Source organism: Gasterosteus aculeatus, chromosome 2, assembly GCF_964276395.1.
Source record: "Gasterosteus aculeatus chromosome 2, fGasAcu3.hap1.1, whole genome shotgun sequence".
Taxonomy (NCBI): domain Eukaryota; kingdom Metazoa; phylum Chordata; class Actinopteri; order Perciformes; family Gasterosteidae; genus Gasterosteus; species Gasterosteus aculeatus.
This window is the reverse complement of record NC_135689.1, coordinates 5,908,129-5,929,235: the sequence shown is the minus strand read 5'-3', so window position 1 is coordinate 5,929,235 and position 21,107 is coordinate 5,908,129. Positions and strand designations below refer to the sequence as shown.

The window sequence follows — 21,107 nt, the reverse complement described above, 5'->3', positions numbered from 1 at the left end:
CAGGACCTTGGACAGGTCAGCTGGTGGGTGCAGTACCGGTGGACGGGCGACAGAGGGCGCTCCTTCACGGTAAATAGGGTCATCGCTTCATTATATTTTTAAGCTTTGCAAATCTATGGCAACTTTAAAAAAAATACCATCCAGACCAAGTATTAAAGAACATTTGATGCCTTTATTATTTGTTTTTCTTTCAACCGCTTTTGCAAGATGAATGTAATAAGACAAAACATACAATAAACATCCTTTCTATACACAGTTTGACTGTAAAACACACAACCAACTGCCGTCCTGTGGGATATGCTTTAAGAAAAAGTGCTTGGTTGCTTGATGGATAATGCAGCGATCAAAGTGCGGTGCAAGTAATTCAAGCCATCGTTTCTTTGGGAACTCATCCATATTTCTCACCCTTCTAATAGTTAATAACGACCCAACAAAGATTGACAGTAATAGCTGCCCGGTGAGGCAAAACCATATTAAGTGATAATGCAAACAAAGGGTGGCATTAGATTTTCGTTGAGCTGAGACACATCTTGAGTGCACACATTATATAAACACATTTTCTGTTCATTGCATTGATTGTCACAGAAGACACATCATTTAAGACTTCAGGTTGCCAGAACACACGCCTCTGAGATTAAAACCTCACTGACGCCTCGTTTGTTGTGTTGCTCTACCTTTCCTCCTCGCAGTCATTAACAAATTACTTACAAATCTGTGCACATATATTTGAAAGCCTACAGGGATAGTTGTATTATCTTGTGAAATTTGGTTTCTTGCTCAGGATTACATAAAAAGAGAGATGCACACTCAAGACTGCAGCAAGTCAGAGCACCTGGTTAAAAACCTAAAGGGACGTGAAAGAGAGAATCTTCTCATCTTACTCTCTGCATCAAAGCAAATCATTGTAATGTCAAACTATTTTTTTTAAATACAGCTGCCACCTACATGTTAAGAAATACAATTAATTCTCATCCACATTTCAGAATTTCACATTTAACTCTAAGAAAATGTTGCAATGCAAACATGAGGTTTGTTACAAGCATTCACTTCAGAAAATACACAGAAATAAATGAACTCACAGTATTTTGCCCCTGAGGTAATACGTGCATAGTGCAACTACTCTTGACAACCACCATGGAGACCAACATCTCCACATCCGGGTCCTCCCCTCTCTCTGGTTTGACTCTCTGTGTCCACAGCTGGTCCCGGATGCTCTACTGAAACCCCCCCTCTGCCCCCCGAGGCTGCTGCTGCTGACCTCCATCCTTCGGAGGCAGCTGACTGGGATCTTCTGCGAATGGAATAGCTGTAGAAAACCAGAAGGGATTTAATAGCAGTAACCTTTTCATTCATGGTGTAAATATTATTCATACATGATTTTTTTAGCATGGAAGGTATTTCGGTAATGTCAGAATGGAAAAACCATATGTGTTCAAAATAAAATGGCATAATTACTGAACTCCTTCAGTTTGTGGTTATCGCTCGGTCTCATTGTCGTGGATGGAACTGAGCCATCGTTATCAGTGACACCTTTGCGTTTTCCGCTACACCAGGTAAAAATGTCTGCTGTGAAATCGGTCCGTGCCTCTGCATGATTTTCAAAAAAAAGTGTTGCATCTAATACGCGTAGCTGCACCGAGACTTCTGGCTCCACAGTGAGATGTTCAGCCTTAGTGCCTCCTTTTCTAGATTTCAGCAGTTATTCATAGAAATACAGAAATGAATAAAGGAAAGGATTCATATCCGTTTAAGAGGCCCTTTACTTAATATAAAAATATTGATAACAGCCACGGAAAATGTAATTTGCGAAAAACTCAATCAGCTTCACTTACAGTTCTGGAACTGCTTTGCTGTATATCTGGTCAGAAGGATCCCAAATCCCTCAATTAGAGCGAGCAGAATCCCGCCCATCATGGCAGAGCCCATCATAGTTAACGGCCCACCTGGGGGAAAAACACTGAATTGATTAAATCACAGTTAATTTGATGTGCTCACGTAATTGTGATATATAGGCCGCCTCTTACTGCGTGCTGCCAGGATGGCCCCAGTAAGTGCTCCACTTGTTATAGAGTTCCAAGGATCCTCTTTCCCTCTCAAGCGAACTAACCCGCAGTCGATGGTGGAGAAGAGCCCCCCCCACACAGCGAAGCTACCTGAACACCAATAATAATAATTAAAGGCAAAGTAAGTGATCCAACTGGACCAAAATAAACAAACCCTTGTGCAGGTAAATCATTTAATGTACATTGGGAGTGATAGTATTGGATTCCATCATTTCCCGTGTGCATAACAGGACTCCAGGAGGAACAATTCGTGGTTTCAAAAGGAGACGTCCTCACCTCCGATCTGAGGAGCTCTCATTCGCACTGCATTTGCGCTTCCTCTCAGTCTGTGTCCGACACCCTAAAAACATTAGATCACTGTTCAATGCTGCCTTTAAAAACCTATTGCTGTAGCATGTGATGATCAAATGATGACGTGGACTCACTGCCGGGGCGTTACGAAAGCCCTTGATCGCCTGGAACACCCCTCCTCCAATGACACCCATGGTGAAAGCGCCTCCACAGTCATCCACTATTCTCCAGGGACTAGAGGGATGCATTAAGAAGTGAAGATAAAAACATACAAAAACAACAGACATTGGCTTTGACACGCAATGCGTCAATTTTCCACACTGGAATCGCATTCAAATAGTTTATCATGGAGAGAAGATTGGTACTGACAGAATTCGCAATGTGCTACAGCAATGGTTGTCAGTTATTTGAGCAGCTGCTTCAGAGTTTAACTGAAGCCGCCTTCAAATCATTACCTTCGTGGCACTGAACCTGCTGATTAATAGACTGTAAAACAATTGGAAAAGATCACTTGCTGCGATTGTTGCGCATTGAAAAACATCCAATGGGTGTATTCTTTAGTATTTTCTGTCATATTTTGTTGATGAATAAATTGCTCTACAAAAAGAAACATGGTTGATTATTTTAGTCCAACTAAAGTACAAACAAATATGCACAGAATTATTTTAATAACAATTTTATTTTTCTGCAACAGCTGCATTTCATATTTTCTATTAAAAGTTACAATTTGTTTGTTTGAACATTCATAGCCAGGGATTCTGGAAAGGCCCCTACCAGTAATACTTTAGCCGTGGTCCCCTGTCATTAACTATAATGTGTCGTCTTTCTCTCTGTGTTCAGTGGGTCAAATTTGATCAAATGCACACATTTTTAAAAAAAAGAAGCTGAAGTGTGAATTATATTTTGTTCATGTGGTCCATCTGGTCAGCTGTCCTTTAGACAGACTCATTCATGTCAGAGGTTGCAGGAGCTCAGAGCAGAAGCCGTGTAACTGAATGCAGCTTTATCTCTTTATATCCCTGAGCCTCCACTAAGCTAGCCGGCTAGCGCACACTGCCTCTGCGTTTGACCGCAAAACAACTTGAACCTCGAATTGAAAATAAAAGCTATTTCCGAGGTCAACATGTTTTAATGTACAAAGAAAGGAAATGTTTATATTAAAAAAAAAGGTAATCTCACCAAGGTTCACGGGCATATTCCTCCATGTTTGTTGCTGTGAAGAGAGCGGTGCTTACGTCATCATTGTGCGCGCCGTGTGCCGTTGTGGAAAGTCGTGTCCACTCACAGATTAGAGAGGCGATCATCCTAAAAAAAGCAAAGGTAATGAGAAATAGATTCCCATTCTTTCAGTTTTGTTTTTAAGTGAACTCTTTAGTGTTGGTGTAGTTTTGGTGGTATATGTGCACAGGTCTGTGCGTTTCTTTGATATTTAATCAACCAGTTACCACCGCGGTCAAGCCAGCCCGCAGGCTCTTCCGCGGTGCGCGTGTGATTGAGGCATTACGGTAAGAGCGTGTAGGAACTGACTACATAATAAGAGCTACGTTCCAGTAAACGTGATAAGAAATATCACATTCATTTAGTGAATCAGTTAATAGGTCTACATGATAGATTAATTCATTTATACATCAATATCGTCGCATAAACAAATAGATACATGAATAAATTAAACTAAATTAACAAAGAGATAACGTTAAAATGGCTTGTGAAAGCGATTTGAAGTTGGCTCACGAAGGAGATTTTGAAGGGCTTCACTTTTGAAAATCTAGACAAAAAATAACAACGCATTGACTGACTAACCGAATGAATGTGACGCGTTTTATCACGCTCACTGGAGCATCGCTCTTATTTTGAAGTCAGTTCCTGCACGCCTTTACCGTAATGCCTCGCACACGCGCGCACGTGCAGGCTGGCTGGCTGACTGTTTTTCAAAGTGGAGTCTGGCTTGACCGCATTCAGCTGCTCCATCTAAAGTTTCTGGTCGTGGGGTGCTGCTATTTAATGAAAATACACGTTTTCTTGTGCATAAAGAGGTTCATTAAAAATGCAGATCTTTTTAGAAGACGAACCCGAGCTGCAAAAGGTAACGTTAGCTTAGCTTCCCTAGCTGACGTTTGACCGGAGCCACCGTGGCTCATAACTAACATTACAGGACGGGTTCTTACAATGAGACCTTTCTAGAAATATTAAATAACGCTTGCCCACTTTATTAATAACGTTTTTAATTGTACGTACACTAAAAGCCAAAGAAAATAATCCACCTGAATTCGTAGTATTAACTATCGAAATGAATCATAGTGTAGGGTGAGGGGGGGGGACCAAAAATGCATTTTGCTATTAAAGGTGCAAATAACCCATTAATTTACTTAATTCATTTTGGGTAATTGAACAATTGTTTGGTGTGTGGATGTATTAAAGACCCAATAACTTCATTTTATTGCTTGTCCAGTCCAAAATCTAACTAACCTTATATTTAATTCACTGCCGCACAAGTCAAAGATATCGACCCAAGACTGTGAATAAATTAATAATTTGGAGATTCAATCTATTGTTCCACCATTGTATCGAACTCACACACAAGTCCGGTAAGATAACACAGCCACAGGGAACAATAAATGTATCTAAGAACATAAGAAAACTGGATAATAGTGAAACTACTTATCAATTTCAGTAATTGCGTAAGTGTAATTCTTTAGAACGGAGACGGTTATCCGTGTTTTTCCTGCTTCTAGCTGATGAAGGTTGTGATTGACTGCGTTCTGTCTCGTTGCCTCGTCATGATGAGCAATGCCTCCCTTCTCTCTGTTGCAGGATGCCTCTTCCCGCGGCACTGCTGGCCCGCTTGGCCAAGAGAGGGATCGTGAAACCGTCAGACCAAGGTGACGATACACGGGACGAGAAAAACGCCGGGTTCACACATTTTTTACGTACTTATTTTTGTTTTTGTGTCACGTAACAAATCTTTTGTCCTCCTATTCATCCAGAGGCAGATGAGGAGATTATTGCTGAAGATTACGATGACAACAACGTGGATTATGAAGCGACGAGAGTGGAAAGTCTTCCCCCGAACTGGTATAAAGTGTTTGACCCGGCTTGGTACGTACGCAGTTCTCCCAACAGATTACACAGACGTGTCGACCTTATTCTGGATTTGACATGTCTGATTTAAAGAGGTCACCATGGATCTGTGTGTGTTTGTGCTCCGTTAATCTAGAGGATTTTGTTCCACATTTTGGGGTTGGAGAAAGATTTGTTCATTAGTAGTAAAGAGAAAACTGCCGTAATTGGATAAAAATGAGACCATGAACATTTACTGTTGAAGTTGAAACTTATTCTATTATTCTGTCATGTTTATTTAATAGTTATGGAGACAATAGCTTCAGCTTTTTTGTCAATAGCTTTTTGTCTGCATTCATTTAGGATGAGCTTCTCTGCTGCTTTGTGTTGTGTTAAAGAAATACATTGTACTTCATCGATGATTATACTACTAAACTATGCAAAGATCTTTTTTTTTTTTTTTTTGCCAATCCAACTGTTTTGAGTTTCTCTCCTGTCCATCCACAGCGGCCTTCCTTATTACTGGAACGTGGAGACGGATTTGGTGGCCTGGCTGTCCCCGAATGACGCAACTTCAGTGGTAACAAAACCTGCCAAGAAAATAAGAGGTGTGACATTTTAAAGCCTCTATAACATTTTGATGACTGGCACGTTGGAATCACTATGGAGATCTGTTGTGTACTTCTGATGCATCACATGTAAATCATTGCTGGTTTGATCACCATTCAGCAAATAATCAGAGATTAGAGTTTGTTTGGTTTTATTTTGTGACCATTGCCTTTTATTTTATTTTCATGATTCAGCTGAGGGAGGAGATGAAAGAATCGAGAGGCCGTTTGAGAAGCTAGAGAGAGAGCGGGAGCGGGAAAGAGAAAAAGAACGGGAGAGGGAACGGGAACGGGAGAGAGAGCGAGAGAGGGACGAAGGGAGGGAGCGGGAGAGAAGAAAGCCGAGGAGAGAGGAACCAGCGCCGTACAGCAAAAACAAAAGAGGTAATGCTTTACATCGGCATCAAACGAGACAAGCATTCAAAGTCAATGATGCTCTTTTACATGAATGGACGATGCATATTCATTTTCCTTTCAGGGAGAAAAGATGACGAGATGGACCCCATGGATCCAAGTGCTTATTCTGATGCCCCAAGGTACAGCAGTGATGATAAAGTAGCACTGCAGAGATTTACTATGGCAGTTCCATAAAGTTAGGAAATAAATATTCAATTATTATTTTATTATCATATGTATTAAAGCGAACGTCGTTGCGTTTACAGGGGCACGTGGTCCACCGGTCTGCCGAAGCGCAACGAAGCGAAGACGGGTGCAGACACCACAGCGGCGGGGCCCCTGTTCCAGCAGCGGCCCTACCCGAGTCCGGGGGCCGTGCTTCGGGCTAACGCGGCTAACCAGATACCCAAGGAGTAAGTCGAGCTCCGGAGGAAACGACTAAAGAGTTACGGACTGAGAGATCTCAAGTTCTGTTTTCATTCTGAAACGTTTGTGTAAATGTCAGAAATCGAGCGCTGAGCTTTTACACCTGCAGTGCTTTTCATTCTTACACGTAGAAATGTTGTAAATACTTTTTTATATGACCTGATGATTGACTTTGTCGTTGTTACTAAAGCCATTAGTGGACTTGCTAATAAATCTAAACACCTATAATGACTCAGCGCAACTTGTCTTTGTGGGTCGGTGGTTGATCGTTATAATATCTGTAACAAATCCAATTCTTAACGTTTTATTACAAAATATCAATGCTTTAAAATCCATTCTTATTGAACATCACAAACAACATTTTTTTAACAAGGACTAATATTTGAATCAGCGGTCTGTTGCTCCTACGTAGTGACAAATGGTGTCATAATCCAGAGTGAACAGCTTCTCCTCGCTGCGGTCGAGCTGGACCGTCGCTCTGCACTTGTTCTTGTCCCGTTGGAGAATACGGCCGACCTGAACACACAACCACATGCCGCTTAGCAACGGCGTGACCACCGCCTGCACGAGTCCTGCAGGAGACGCGATCCTCTGCTCACCTGTCCTCTGTGCTCGCCCAGCACCACCATGATGGGATCATCTTCACTTTTAGGAATAATGGTTTCCAGCATGTTCTGTTTCACATCTGCCATCGAAAATAAAGAGCCGTGAGTTTGTAAGACGATTAAAAGACTATTGAGGTAGCTACTGTTGGAATAGCGGTCAGCTTTTCAACCATGAAGATATTAAATGTCACTGAGGGGACACCGAAGACTCACCGTCTAACAGTCTCCCCTCCTCAGTTCGACACACGCACATAGTCGGTGACAGGACGTCCTCCACGCGCATCTAGAACATGATGGAGACCCAACATGTGTTATTTCAACACTACAGCTAAATATACTGAGGCATTTTTCTATAGACAATCAGTATTTTAATCAAAAAATAACTAAAACCTGTGTTAAAAAAAGCCTGGTGAGGTTCATCATTTCCAAACAAGATAACTTCCACAGAATTCCACAAGCCAAAGGAGCCTTGAGTAAGTTGATACCAAGATATTCTAAAATACAATATGTGGGTGGTGCATTAAAAACCTTTGAGTTGTAGTATTTTCCCCCTTTGAAAGCTTTGTCTATAAAGCGAACTTTCAGGTCCCTCTGGAGCCACGAGGGCGGAGCCGGTTTTCGCCGGGCCTCTTTCACCGGAGGTTTCTCTCTAAGGTGGAAAGGCATATTTACTCAAAAAAGAAGATGTGGACAAAGCATTAACCAACGAATGGAAATGAGAAATAATGCAGTGTGGTGACATGTGTGAAATAAAATGTTCAATAACAAATAAAAGAAACAAAAAGCTTGTATTAATCTTGGGCTGGACAGGTACCCTACCTGTCTTGACTTGATTCTCGGTGTTTCCTCTTCCTCTCATCTTTTCCTCGCTCTCTTTCTGAAGACTTGTCGTTCACCTCGTCACCGTTACTTTGCTTCACTTTCTCCTCCCGTCGCTCCCTTTCCTTCTCCTTCTCCTTGTGGGCTCGACTGAGGCGAGCTAGTTATGGGGAAACAAAACTGGTTAGCATGCAGTTAAGTTAAATATGGGAAAGTATGACCCGTAGAATACAGAAATATGAGCTTTGGCCCGAATCGCTGACTTGTGTTTATTTTTTAATACTTCAACTAACTAATGGATTCATTATTTGATCCGGCACTTTTCTCAATTATTGTTTGATGACAGGAGAATAGAAATAGAAAATAGACAAACTCCCATCAATACTTTCGCGAAGCCCACGGCAACATTTACGTTTTCTTTGCCCAATAAACCAAAAAATGGATTTCATTTGCTGACATAGAAGGCTGAAAACAAGCAAATATCCCTATTTAAGGAGTAACAGCGAGCGAGGCTTCGGACATTTTCGCTTGAAAAATCATTTGTATGACACTTGGTTGTCAACATATTACTAGTTATAATCAAAACGCAAACTGATCTCAGGAAATATAATTTACTTCAAACACAAAACCTATAACCGGTCTGCCAGCCTCTAGATCATTTCCGTTTCCCCCGTTGAGTTACTCACTGAGGTCTTTGCCGTTCTTGTCGTACTCCTTGCGGCCGACCAGTTTGATAGCGTACTGGCTGATTGTCGCAGACCTGCCGCCGATGGCCAGCTTCACCACAACTCGGGCGTTGTCGGCATCGACGCCTTCGATCTGCAGCACGTGCGTGAAGGTTTGGCCGAATTACTCAGAGGAAACAATACGTAGAAAGTAAAACGGGTTGTTGTACGTTTGCCTGTTTTAGGTTTCGGGATTCAACACATTTCAGACCAACGCTACCTTGCCATACATGTCTTTATGCGCCCCCGACTCCACCAGAATGCACCCGCCTGGACCCATCACCAGCTCCTCCTCCTTCTCTCGCTCCTCGCCGGGCTTGGGGGGACGCTTGTGCCTAGTGGGCTCCAGGTCCTTTATTGCTGAACGATCGGCTCCGAGACCCAAACCCTTCGGACGGAGCTCGTGTTCGATCGGCGTCACGTGTCTTGAGTAGACGGGGAACAACAGAACCAAATGGATGAAGGAAAAGATGGACACGTGCGCGACGTAAAAGAGGCTGGAGGAGCACTAAGCTAGTCAGCCTCTATCTGAGGCCACTCGAGGACAGAGAGAAGTGTGATCCTGTCAATTGCTTCTCGTGAAAATAATAATTTACTATACATTCTTTATACAATTGTAGTCTAGAAAATGATAGCAGGTTAATTTTTGAGATTGATTCAATGTTAATTTCTAATTGTCAGTAGGAAATGCTAAGAGCTCACTTGTGCCATCTAAATAAAATATATTGTTTGGTCCAAATTACTAAACTAAATATATTCAGTTTATAAATATATACAACTAAGAAAAGAAGCAGATCCTCACATTTAAGAAGCTGAAGCTAAAGACGTGGGAATATTTTGCTTGATTCAACGTTAAAGTAAAGCGCTTGTTTTACTCACTGTTTAAAGGTGCGTCCGATGCCTTCCTCTTTATTCCAGCCCATCCCTTTAATCATAGCGAGTCCATAAGCCTCAACGGGAATGCTCTCATAGTCGGCCTCTGTCGACTGACGAACACACATCATATCATCTTTTTGAAGATAAATACATTGAATGCTCAAACAACCAGACACCGCTGCCTGCATTGATGTGTGCAGCGGAGCTAAACAAGGTGCTTATGTAATCTTTGAATTCAGAAACACAAAAAGAAGCTGCTGTGGCGACTGACAGGGCGAAGCGGTTTTGAATGCTAGTCTTGCTCAGCCTTTTGGCTCCGGGCTGTCAGACTCAGCGACTGGAGTCACCAGGCAGCGCCCCCCCCCCCCCCCCCCATCGGAGCGACGGCCCGGCCCGGCTCATCTCTTCCCTTCACAGAAGGCTTCCCTCTGAGGGGGGAGCTGAGAGTCCGCACTGGCAGAGCAGGCCGCATTTAAAGTGAGCTCTGGGGGGGGGCGCAGCGAGCACGTTTCCCCTGACTCCCCACGTTCTGACAGTCACATCGGCGGTGATTGAGGGCTGACAGTGACGAGGCTGGTGAGGCCTCCGATGAAAACAACAAGACATCTGATTGGTTGCCTGCGCGTATCTCTGGGGAGAATGTTGACGCCTGTCAGCCACCCAAGGTTTACCGAACTGACAAAGTTAGCCGTATCGGTACGCATGCGCACAACTGTGGATGCACATGAGGGAGGGGGGGGGTTTAGACCGTCAGCACTTTCACATACTCAAATTTCAATCACAGTCAAAGTAGCCAGTCCACCATTTTTTTGTTGTACTGTCAAGTGTTTTCCTGTGCTCACTGAAATGCTTCCCTAGCAGTTTGTATTGTGATCTTCACATCTGACACCAGAAGAAATTAACATTTAACTGAGGACATACAAGTCATTTACTATTCAACCAACTATTATGCAAACTGTAGCTGTCAACAGCAGAAAGCTTAATCAAATAAAAGTATATACGATCATTAGTTCAACACCTTATTGAATGTATTATTCTGTTAAAACCTTGAAGCAAATCTCCCTGATCTCTTTATATAATTCATTTCACTTAGCACTTAAAAATAAAGCATATATTGAAATACTCTACATCGTTTTTGCTCCCAGACTTCGCTATATAGTTGCAATGGAAAGATCCTGGAGTGATTATACAGGAATAACAAAGCAGCAAAGAGAAAACCGTACGAACACTGTTTCCAACACGTGTCTTCCTATACAGGGTTTTAGGAAAAGGATCAGATAGCGTTTCTGTCCCACAGCCGGTATCCATACTTACAGATTCAGGTCGTAGATCCACCTTTACGCGGTCACCATCCTCGAAGCCGTCGGGCACTTTGTTCTGCATCAACAGGGGTATGGCGAGGTTCGGGTTGATTTCTGACTGGGAGCCGTTTTGCCACTCCTCCAGCTGCCTCCGTGAGTCTGCAAGCCCGGATCACAGAGGCCAAATGAGTTTAGTGCGAGAGGTTAGGATGACCTCGGCATTCCCAACAAGCAGGTGCACACACACAATATATATACACACACTTATATTCTAGTTCAATGTATATACCTTCAATGAGCTCCTTGACAGCCTGGGATTCCACAGAGTCATTGTCTTCGGTGTTTTTTGGTGTTTTGACGGCCCTGGTCTCGGCCTGGACCGCTTGGTCCGGTCGGTGCCAGCGGTTCTTCTGGATCAGAGGGATGATGAGCTCTTTGGGCTTCTCCGAGGGTTTTGTACTGCAGCACAGGGATGTTAACGTTAGCGAGGTAGCTGCGGCAGTCAGGGCCACTTTAAAACAATGTTTAGTTACTGTTTAACGTTTATATTTACTTCACATGTGCCCACAATGTATCATAAGTTAACGGTTGGCTATTAGAATGGGAACCTAGCCGTTCACCGTTGTGCTAATGCTAATATGTGTATTATAAATGGTACCGGTATGCTAGTTAGCATTAGCATACGAAGCCTACCTTTGCAATTCTTTGCCATCAATTCCGGTCAAATAATCTCTGTCATCTTTTCTAAACTCGCCAGTCGATGGTTTGAATTTGTTAACTGTTTTAGTAAAACCAAAGGACACGGCCATGGGTTTTCTCTCTTCATCGTCCCCAGGAGGAGCAGACTTGGGGGAACCCGTATCTTCCCCGAGCGACGCCATCATTGTTTGTCTCTAACAGCAATAAGAGAAAGCGGTTCTGGTAGTTGTAGTTCTATTTGTCTAGAAGCGTTTGCTTTAGGTCTGAGAGAAATACTTTAATTCCCACAATGCATCAAAATTGGTTACTGGTTCAGTGTGGATTTGATACATAATGTGATAATAAGGAAAGTGAGCAGTGCTGTCTAGGTTGCTGCATACATTATATATATGACACGTTTGAATTTGTTAAAACAATAAATGCAATGCGGTATGAATAATAACTTTAAAATTTCTTGCGGAATTTGGTCTTTTGTTCATTTATAAAATGTTTGGGCATTTTTCATTCGTTCATGGGCCGTATTCCTTTTAAAAATAAATCCTGGGTGTGTTATAAAAATAAAATAAAATGTGTTAGGGCTCATTTGGGTTGTGTTCATTCAAGTTTAATCTGCACTAAACTAGCAGCCTTTAAAATGTAAGATTTGTGACTATATGACCAAGTAGAATTCAACATAACCGAATGCAGAAACCGTCTTCAGGCGGTTCTCACGCCTTTAAGACCTTGTTATAGCCCGTAAGCAAAAAGTGAGGCTGCTGATGCAGGTGCACCGTGTGGGAATAAAAAAGGGGCGGTACCCTTAACTCTTTTATTCCCTCCCCTCCGCGCTACTTAACTTCCCCACATATAACCTTCTAATTTCCCTTTAACCGTCACAACTTTCCTTTCTAAGGGCCCTTTCTGGAAGCTGTAATATCACACGCCCGAGCACACGTCCTTCACCTGCCGTCACCTATAGTCCAATCTGATCCGCCGCCGCGCGCCCTGAAGGCACCGCGCCTGCCCTCCAATGACACCTCCACCCGGTCTATCCGACCGTGCAGCGACGTTTACCTTTTTCTTATTTGTTATTTTTTGGATCGCCGCAATAAAATCAAAACGATGTATCGGTCATTTGAAATGACCCGCACGTATATCTGCCAAGCGAAGACTAGAAGGATGGATTAGAGGAGGAGAAAGCGAACATGAAAGGTAAGAAAGTCCATTACTTATTGCCCCTCCTCGTTAAGTTAAACTGCACGCTTTCCTCATTTATTCATCCTCCGCGTTTTTTTTATCCGCTGCTAAATTTCTAAGCGGCCGCTATTAGATTTGCCAGACAGCGCGTGCCAGTGTGTGTGTGTGTGTGTGTCTGCATGTGAATATTCCCCCCCCCCCCCCTCTCTCTCTCTCTCTCGTCTCTCTCTACAAGATCACCGCGGCTCTCCGAGCATCACTGTCCAAATATCCCGTCAGCCGCGCACATCGCCCCTGACTCTCTCTGGGATAAGGCGGTAGCACATCACTGCATTCCCACACTGCTTTTTATTTACTTCCCCTTTTTTTCTGTAATCACACAGCTCGTGTTCATTTTAAGTCCTATAATTTAACCTCAGCCGGGTCGATGTATATAGACGCGTTCAAACGGATCCTCTTTGAAAGGCTGAACTGCTTGAAAAGGATGTGTGTGTGTCAGCGCCAAGGCAGGTCAGTATTTTCCCTAAATATGAGAAATATGAGAATGTGTTGAGTGTAACCCCAGTGTGTGTGTGTGTGTGTGTGTGTGTGTGTGTGTGTGTGTGTGTGTGTGTGTGTGTGTGTGAGAGAGAGAGAGAGAGAGAGAGAGAGAGAGAGAGGGTGTGTGCATGTAAACTGTGTGTGTAAGAATGATGTGGGTTTGTGATGATGCTGGCAGATAAGAATCCTTTTGACGTGAACTTCTCCTTTAACAGCAGGCGTGTGTGTGACATCATAATTAGGATTTGGAAAGTTTTTTGAGACCTGTGTTTATTTTTGTTTTTACTTTTTTATCACATGCAAACACAAGCCCATGTTCATTGCACCTGACTGACAAATATACTGACTCACCAAATGTACTTCTTAGTTCTTATATATGTGCAAGCATGCGTGTGCCGTGCAGCTGTTTGTGTGTGTTGTTGCTGTTGTTTCAGGGTGTGTCCCTGCTCAATACGAGGCACCCGTTTAGAAGTGATGGATGTTTTACTTATTCGAATCGTTCGTTAGTAGCGAGCCATTGAGGAGAGACGTGCGCCGTGAGACTTTTCCCCACATGCTCTCGTGCTGCTCTGGGCCTCGACACCGTTACTCAGCCTTTATGGTTTCACTCTGCGCTCGTCCCCCTTTTCGAGTCTAGTCCTAAGCCCTAAGTTTGAACCACTGGTATTTGAACCACCGGTAAGTGCAAATGCGTGTCGACAAACGAACACGACTGCGCTCTCAGGACGAAGCGGCGTGCGTTCCTCCTCCTGCCGTAGTAACGCACGTCACCCGGGAGTTGTTGATTGTCTAATTATGGACCTCCTGTGTCCTTCGGCATCATGCATATTAATGCTGCTGTCTCAAGGTGTGGTAAAAACAGGGTGTGCGTGTGTGTGCGTGTGAGTGCGAGAGAGTGTGTGTGTGTGTGTGTGTGTGTGTACGCAAGGCAGTTTACCCTTGACAGGGCAGGGCTACGCAGGCGTATTCTCCCATCTGTGGTCCAAACCTTTGCTCCCAGCCACTACATTTGGATTCTGCGGTTGTAGCCCGCTCTATTCTTAGTTCCCAACGTGTGGAGTCCGATATGACATTTCAACAACAGCTCGTGTCCCTGCCTCTTTACATCGAGATTCAATTTGGGAATCGGACGAGACGCCGTTAAGTGGTTGGACTCCGACCGAGGGAGGGGGGCAATCAATAACCAATCAATGACAGTTCGCAGAGTTACGATTCACACGTTGTCATATTTGAAATGTCAAGACTGCAATGAATCCGCGTCTCCTTGAGTCGCGTCGGAGTGGGACAACTGGGATCAATATCAGGTGGTGAGACAGGCCGCAGGAGCAGGCGAGGGTCACCTTCACCCGTCCCTACTGAATCAGCAGGATCTCACAAACACACACACACACACACACACAGGCACACTCTGAAGGCCTGCTTAGGTTACCAAACGGCGACCTCACACGCTCATTATAGTGAACTGTACCTCCCCTTTCACTTCTTCATGAATAATCCATTCTGTTATTAGGATTTCAGCCACTGTTTCATAAGGTTGCTCTGCACACCGCGTGTCTCGATTCTGCTGTTTTATTCCATTTTTCTTCAAAGCCCCCCCCCCCCCCTTCCTCCCCCTTTAGCTTTTCCCATTTCTTACTCTCTTATCCATCATCATTGTTGAAAAGCTGATTTGCCTCGTTTAATTAAACCGCTCTCTCCCCTGCTGACGGGGGCCAGCGTCTCTGGTCGCAGTGAGGGGTGTAACGCGTCCTGGCCGATTGAGCGACCTGTTGTCTTTCAGTGGTGTCCAATGTACACAACACGCCCCGCTAACGGCACCCCTGCCTCGACCTTGATCCTGTGACAAGATACCCCCCCCTCAAAGGGAACATCACCGGGCCTGTTTTATCTCGGGTTTTATCTAGTGTGTGTGTGTGTCTGCGTGTCGCTCCAATGCTCAACAATGTTTTAATCTTACGCTAAGTCCCTTTTGCATGTAGTTGACACAGGAGCAGCTGTAACGAAATCACACGCTGGAGTAGATTGTGGATTTGTTGGTGGCGTGCAGAGAACAAGGGATGTCCTTTTCATTCCACGTTACCAGCTTCCTCCTGTATTGAGTTTATATTGAGAGAGGGAGAAAGTTGTCTCTGTGAGTGTCTAGTACGTCGCCCCGTACGGCCGAGAGAGATATTTTGTTCTTTTTTTTTATTTTTTTCAACCCACAAGCATTTAATCTTTTATTTTTAAATCTGCCGCTGCTGTCTGTTTTGTGTTGAGCACTCCCGTGCCCTAGATTTGGAAGTGAGTGAGCATCAGGGCGGAGTGGAGTTCGGTGTAAATGTTGGGCGGGAGAGGTCAGGACACAGATGTCACGTAAGACGCCGCGGCAGCGAGAACGTCCGTTTCCGTTTGTCCGCTGCTCCACAAAGAAGAAGACAGTTGTGATTGAGCTAAAGATGGATGTGTTCAAGTTTAGGGTTTATTTTGTCCTGCAACTGCCACGAAATACCTGCATTGTAACTAACTCAGATAGTCCAATTCATTATGCAATCTCTGGTGTCATTGGTGGAAATGTGTGAAATTGTCACCCATGGCTTCAAAACACATTATATTATTACATTATAATTCAATCATCGATTATTTTCCTATTAATCGATTAATCGTTTAGTCCAAAAAAAAGGAAATAATCATTAAATAGCTTTTCTGATAACATTAAATTTTAACTGAAACAGATCAAACATGCAACTTGCCAAGTTTGAGCATGAGTGTTTGATGTCTGAGGAGTCAAAAGAACATTTGAAATAGATTGCATTAATTGATGTTGATCAATAATCAATATCAATACACAAATAAAATTACGAAGGAAGATCAGAAAATAATTGAAACGTTAGTTTTCCTTTATGAATGATGAACTTAATTATCAAAAGCATAATTTTTAGTAGATATATGGATCAGTGTGTGATAAAAATCACTGTTACTGTAGTGATTTATATATATATATTAGGGCTGTCAAGATAAACGCGTTAATCTATGCGATTAATGTGGCCAAGATTAATGCAACAAAATATTTTAACGTACGTTTGTTTACTTCCGGAAACCGGAAGTTGACTGCTAGTTACATCAAGATGGAGAGAGCTATTTGCATGGGATGTAAAACAAACAGAGGCCCGGCATACAGCGGAGAACTGTGCAGAGGAATTCCTCCACGTGTCAAAAAAAGGGGGGTGAGTGGCAAACGGACTGCTATGCTAAGCTAGCTGCTAGGCTACTTCCATCTCCACATCTAACGTTACCCTGCGCGGCACACAGTGTGCAGAGGACCACCACTGTGTCCCTAAAAGACGTGGTTTGAAAACGTTCTGGCTAAATGTGGGGAGATTGTTGGCACTTCAAACACAGCCGTGAAATGATGGAGAGTTGAGAGCAAAGTGCACGAGGACAGCAGGAAAACTGTGTCTAAAATACACACTTTCTAACGCGATTACTCACTACTTTTGAGTTGTAGTCTTTAGAAGAAAAACAAACATTCATTAAAAACAGCATTGTGACAACAACAAAATTAATTTATCGGCATTAATCGAGATTAATGAATTTCAAAATGTGCAGTTAATTAGTTACTTTTTTTTTTTAGTTAATTATATTGACAGCCCAAATATATATGTGTGTATATATATATATTATATGTGCTATATTATTCACATTGACTGCTGTGTACTGTTGACTGTTGGTTGCTCTCTTAAAGTACCTTTCATAATGCAGCAACAGTGCATGTGGCCACTTTAATATGTATATCAGTCAAGCTTTTTGTCTGCCTTACTCAGACTCCCAACGAACCTTGAATGGAGCCATTAGGCATGCTGGTCACATTCTGGCTGACAAAAACACACAGTTGCTCCATCAATATTCTCACAAATTCTCATTTAGGAAAGAGAACTATTATCTCCGTAAACATGCATAAAATACCAAATAAGCCTACATAAAATCATACTACTTTCAGACCTCATTCGGAGTGTAAACCTTAAGAGAGGAAACAACGGCTCCAGCAAGTCAAACCAACAGAAGCTTTTATGAGCTTAGAGCCACTCCGCCGCTCATGTAGCTCATGAATGCTGTTCAGTCACATGAACGTTTACAGTTCAGACCAAGAGCCGAATTACAACAACATCTCACGGCAAAAGCGGGTCGTGTGAAAAAGTTTGCAGAAGTTGAACTAACTCTGCTGCGGTCAAAGCCGATTATGTCAGAGAACGAGCTACCAGCTGTGAGACGGCTTTGATTGGGATGAGGGCCGGCACCTAGATAGACATCAGGAACACGGGGAGAATCACGAGAGCTGACAGTCACTGCTTTCCCCACAAAGCCTCGCTGGTGCCGCTGATACGGAGGGGGCTGTTTGATAGGTGTTGAGCTCCGGAAATGAAGGGCAAAGTCGCGCAGTTGTGTTCAAATGCAGTTTCAAATAGAGGTGTGTGTGCACGTTGGACCTTCTGGATACATCTGTCGAGACAAGTTTCTGTTGTTTCTTCTTCGTCTTTGCTTTGACACGGTCAATGTCCACCAGAGCAATTCAATTATTCACCCGTCTTAATTGATGTGTTTTTCCCGTGCCCTTTAGTTTCCGAAGGTCTTCCGAGACGCTATTTGCCCAAAGTCAAATGCTTTTCCCGCATGTCCGTGATTTGCTGCTTCAAGTTGACTTTGAGATATTGAGCTCTAAGGCAAAGTTCATATCTTTAATACATTTAAAACCAGATCCAACCTGAAGTAACAGCGTACTCAGTTTCTCCTGTCATGTTTTGTTACGGACTACGGTACTATTGCAATGCAACAACTGGCACGTTAAGTTTGGTGGGACGAAGCTTGAAGTCCAGTTTGTCTCTCTTTTAAAGGAAAATGTAATTATTGTTAATTAACTTCAAACAATGAATTTCCTCTGGGCGCCACAAGCGAGTATTTCTATAACTCGGGGCTAAAAGGCGCATTCAAAGAGAAAACACAGTACGGGGCAGCTGTTAATTCCTACACAATGACTCATTATAGCCTTGAGCATTTCCTTTACGCATTGTGATTCAAACAAACACTGTAAATAAATAAAAAATAAAAAACTCCCAAGAATAGACCTCGGAATGAAGAGGATGTGTGTTTTGCTATTGACGGATTGCTGTGGTTTGAAATTACACTGGAAGGCCGTAGAACTCCAGAGCAGGTCACCGCTGAAGAGGAAGTCGGTGAAACAAGATATGTGTTTGTCAGCTATTTCCTGACCTAAAGGTCAGAAATCTCAATAGACCATTCGTCTTATAGGGCTACATATCCATGAAACCAACCTTCTCTAAGTCTAATAGCTTTGCTGTTGGCTTTATATAACTCCTCCGGAGTAATGATTGTGCTTTTTTTAGCCATGCTCATATCACGGCTTATTGGATCGCAATAACGGACGTTTCGCAGACAATCGTGGTTCGTAGATGATAATTCCTGCTCTTGCACCATCTTCTTACTCCTCCTCTTTGGCCACCTTAAGGTCGATGTATGTTTTGTGAAATATCTCATCAACAATTGGATGACATCCCTTACATTTGTTCTCCTCAACTGTCCTCCTGAAATCCTCGGACTTCTCGTCCAGCTCCATCCTCAGGTCAAAGTCTGAATTTGTGTAACATGAAATACCTGCAAATATATCCATCCAATCCCATTTTCATTCATAAAAAAGAAGCGATTAGAAAATATATTATTATATTATGTATATCAATCCCTCCTCTGAGTGTTAGCCAATTTTTGTATGCTAACGCGCTAAACTTTGATGGCTAACCGCTAGCATTGTTGCTGTGAGGCCTGACGCAGCAGCTTGCGTGGTTGTCCGTGTGGAAAACAGTGCGTTCCCTTTCCCGGGCTTATTAATGGCGACCTCGGCTGCGTGTTAAAAGTGCGCTCAGTGAGATGAGCGCGCGGCGGCCCGTCTGTAGCACCAACACCAGCAGCAGCGGAGGGGAGCGGTGTCAGGGCGGTGTCAGGTTGTGTGTCTGCGGCGGGACGGGTCCAGGCTCCAGCGGACCTGACAGGCTGCGGCTCGTTAAACCCCCGTCAGACGCAGGGTGGGTGGAGGGAGGGTGGAGGGAGGGTGGAGGGGGGGGGAGACAACCCACCGTGTCCATCCGTGTGAAGCGGAGGCACATTGTGACAGCACAGGGTTACAAACCAGACTTATCAGTTGTTTTATTCGAAGCGCTTAAATCATTACGACCGACTGCTGAGATATCTTGAGATAAAGCATAAAGAGACTAGCGGCTTATAGAATAATTCGCACATGGGAAATCACTGCGCATGATGAGATGGAAAAATTCGACCCTTTTGGTTTTTATTCTCATCTCACGACACACTGAAGGCAAACTGCATGACCGGGTCTTCTGTGTGGGTGGAGAAGCAGGTTGACCGTGTAGCTGCAGAAGGTTTCACAGTGGGGGGGAGAGGGGGGGGGGGGGGGGGGGGGTTGAAACATGGCGGCCCAGACAGCACTAAACTTGTTTCGTCGTGTTTTGTTCAAATGGGCGGAACGAGACTGAAATGCAAGTTTTGCGTTTTTTTGGGGCTCTCGGTGAATGAACCAGCTCAACCGTTTCCCAAACTCTGAGCTGAAGTCCCTTCAAGGTCAAACAAGTGAGCCGTATGCCAACCTCGGGCTGGGTGGTGCCGCTTGATCTCCATCCAAAGGACAACACACACCAGCCATCTAAGATACACACGTCAATCTCACCCTGTTTCAGGCTTCTCCCTGCCTTCCTCTACCTCATTTCTCTGTCTGTGTATACAAAAAGCCACCAGGGACCCCCCCCCTTCTTTACCCCCTTCAGTAGTACGAGAAAGGCTGGATGAAGAGGATCCCTGTCCGATCTAAATGAGCAGTCAAGTGTAAAGAGGATTAGTTATGATATCCTGTCCTTCTCTCACTCATTCCCATTAGGCCTGCTAGACCGAAGGACCCGGGGTCCCCCCCCTTCCCTCCACCCCCCCTGCTAAGGCCGGGCACGGTGTTGCACAAAGGGAAGCCTCTGGCGTTTTACCCGCGCCCTGCCGAGAGTCGTCACAGTCACACAGTTGTTAAGAGGATTGGATCTTGGGGAAGTGATGTGTAATTGCTAATCTCCTGCCTACAACGGAGGTGGAGATCAGGATTGTCCATTAGGAATATTGCATTCGAGCAAGTTTGTGCCAGTCAGTGCAGGTGCTGCGGAGTAAGCTAAGCTAAGTAAGGAATAGTTTGGGAAAATACATATTTTTATTGGGTGATATGTTGTCCTGGCCATGTTTAATGCTAAGCTAAGTTAACAGTCTCTGGGTTCCAGCTTCAACTGAAAGCCACGAGAATGGCATCACTCTTCTCATCTAACTCGCGAAAAGCAAACTATAATATATTCCAAAATGTCATCATACTAACTTGATACAAGGTCTTTTGGGTGGTGCTACCCCACCTCGGTCACCTTGACGGGGTGACGGCGCGCAGCTCTGATGATGTCAGAGGAGCGTTGTCCCCTCTCCTCGGACATCA

At 43.8% G+C, this 21,107-nt stretch overlaps 4 protein-coding genes across 8 annotated transcripts in view; 2 read left to right on the top strand and 2 right to left on the bottom strand.

Moving 5' to 3' along the window:
• Window positions 1-152: 152 nt before the first annotated feature.
• On the bottom strand, window positions 153-3,951 carry LOC120828762 (mitochondrial import inner membrane translocase subunit Tim17-B). The gene is made up of 6 exons (XM_040192327.2): window positions 3,534-3,951; window positions 2,489-2,588; window positions 2,340-2,403; window positions 2,025-2,153; window positions 1,833-1,943; window positions 153-1,306 (listed from the first exon to the last, which is right to left on the bottom strand). Exons 1-6 carry the CDS (start codon window positions 3,656-3,658, stop codon window positions 1,215-1,217), a joined length of 621 nt encoding a protein of 206 aa, XP_040048261.2. The 5' UTR covers window positions 3,659-3,951; the 3' UTR covers window positions 153-1,214.
• On the top strand, window positions 3,328-7,072 carry pqbp1 (polyglutamine binding protein 1). Of its 2 annotated transcripts, none has more exons than XM_040192323.2 (7): window positions 3,328-3,674; window positions 5,166-5,233; window positions 5,339-5,450; window positions 5,919-6,019; window positions 6,215-6,403; window positions 6,498-6,555; window positions 6,682-7,072. In XM_040192323.2, exons 2-7 carry the CDS (start codon window positions 5,167-5,169, stop codon window positions 6,830-6,832), a joined length of 678 nt encoding a protein of 225 aa, XP_040048257.2. In that variant the 5' UTR covers window positions 3,328-3,674; window position 5,166; the 3' UTR covers window positions 6,833-7,072. The 2 variants fall into 2 exon arrangements, with proteins under 2 accessions (XP_040048257.2, XP_040048258.2); XM_040192324.2 differs by lacking the exon at window positions 3,328-3,674 and adding an exon at window positions 4,242-4,437.
• gpkow (G patch domain and KOW motifs) lies at window positions 6,161-12,225 on the bottom strand. Its single transcript, XM_040192321.2, has 11 exons — window positions 11,861-12,225; window positions 11,457-11,626; window positions 11,181-11,326; window positions 9,870-9,976; window positions 9,211-9,415; window positions 8,952-9,084; window positions 8,266-8,425; window positions 7,975-8,095; window positions 7,660-7,729; window positions 7,441-7,526; window positions 6,161-7,357 (listed from the first exon to the last, which is right to left on the bottom strand). Exons 1-11 carry the CDS (start codon window positions 12,049-12,051, stop codon window positions 7,229-7,231), a joined length of 1,518 nt encoding a protein of 505 aa, XP_040048255.2. The 5' UTR covers window positions 12,052-12,225; the 3' UTR covers window positions 6,161-7,228.
• Window positions 12,226-12,740: 515 nt separating this feature from the next.
• magixb (MAGI family member, X-linked b) overlaps window positions 12,741-21,107 on the top strand; it is a 32,132-nt gene continuing 23,765 nt past the window's right edge. The window contains exon 1 of one of the 4 annotated variants that reach the window (XM_040192316.2): window positions 12,741-13,057. Coding sequence is in view for 3 of the 4 variants with exons in the window: in XM_040192315.2 (XP_040048249.2) it covers window positions 13,470-13,552 (83 nt within the window). In the remaining variant the exon portion in view is untranslated. Of the gene's footprint in view, window positions 13,058-13,296; window positions 13,553-21,107 lie in introns of those variants that run through there. The other 3 variants (XM_040192315.2, XM_040192314.2, XM_040192318.2) reach the window with 3 other exon arrangements.

Excerpts from the sequence above, each read along its gene's own strand:
- LOC120828762 (XM_040192327.2), bottom strand. The coding sequence starts at position 3,658 with ATGATCGCCTCTCTAATCTGTGAGTGGACACGACTTTCCACAACGGCA. Across the intron at positions 2,404-2,488 it reads GCTTTCGTAACGCCCCGGCA|GGTGTCGGACACAGACTGAG; the intron begins GTGAGTCCACGT and ends TAATGTTTTTAG. Across the intron at positions 1,944-2,024 it reads GGCCATCCTGGCAGCACGCA|GTGGGCCGTTAACTATGATG; the intron begins GTAAGAGGCGGC and ends TTTTTCCCCCAG.
- pqbp1 (XM_040192323.2), top strand. The coding sequence starts at position 5,167 with ATGCCTCTTCCCGCGGCACTGCTGGCCCGCTTGGCCAAGAGAGGGATC. Across the intron at positions 5,451-5,918 it reads AAAGTGTTTGACCCGGCTTG|CGGCCTTCCTTATTACTGGA; the intron begins GTACGTACGCAG and ends GTCCATCCACAG. Across the intron at positions 6,556-6,681 it reads GCTTATTCTGATGCCCCAAG|GGGCACGTGGTCCACCGGTC; the intron begins GTACAGCAGTGA and ends TTGCGTTTACAG.
- gpkow (XM_040192321.2), bottom strand. The coding sequence starts at position 12,051 with ATGATGGCGTCGCTCGGGGAAGATACGGGTTCCCCCAAGTCTGCTCCT. Across the intron at positions 9,977-11,180 it reads TGGATCTACGACCTGAATCT|TCGACAGAGGCCGACTATGA; the intron begins GTAAGTATGGAT and ends TGTGTTCGTCAG. Across the intron at positions 7,730-7,974 it reads GAAAATACTACAACTCAAAG|ATGCGCGTGGAGGACGTCCT; the intron begins GTTTTTAATGCA and ends ATCATGTTCTAG.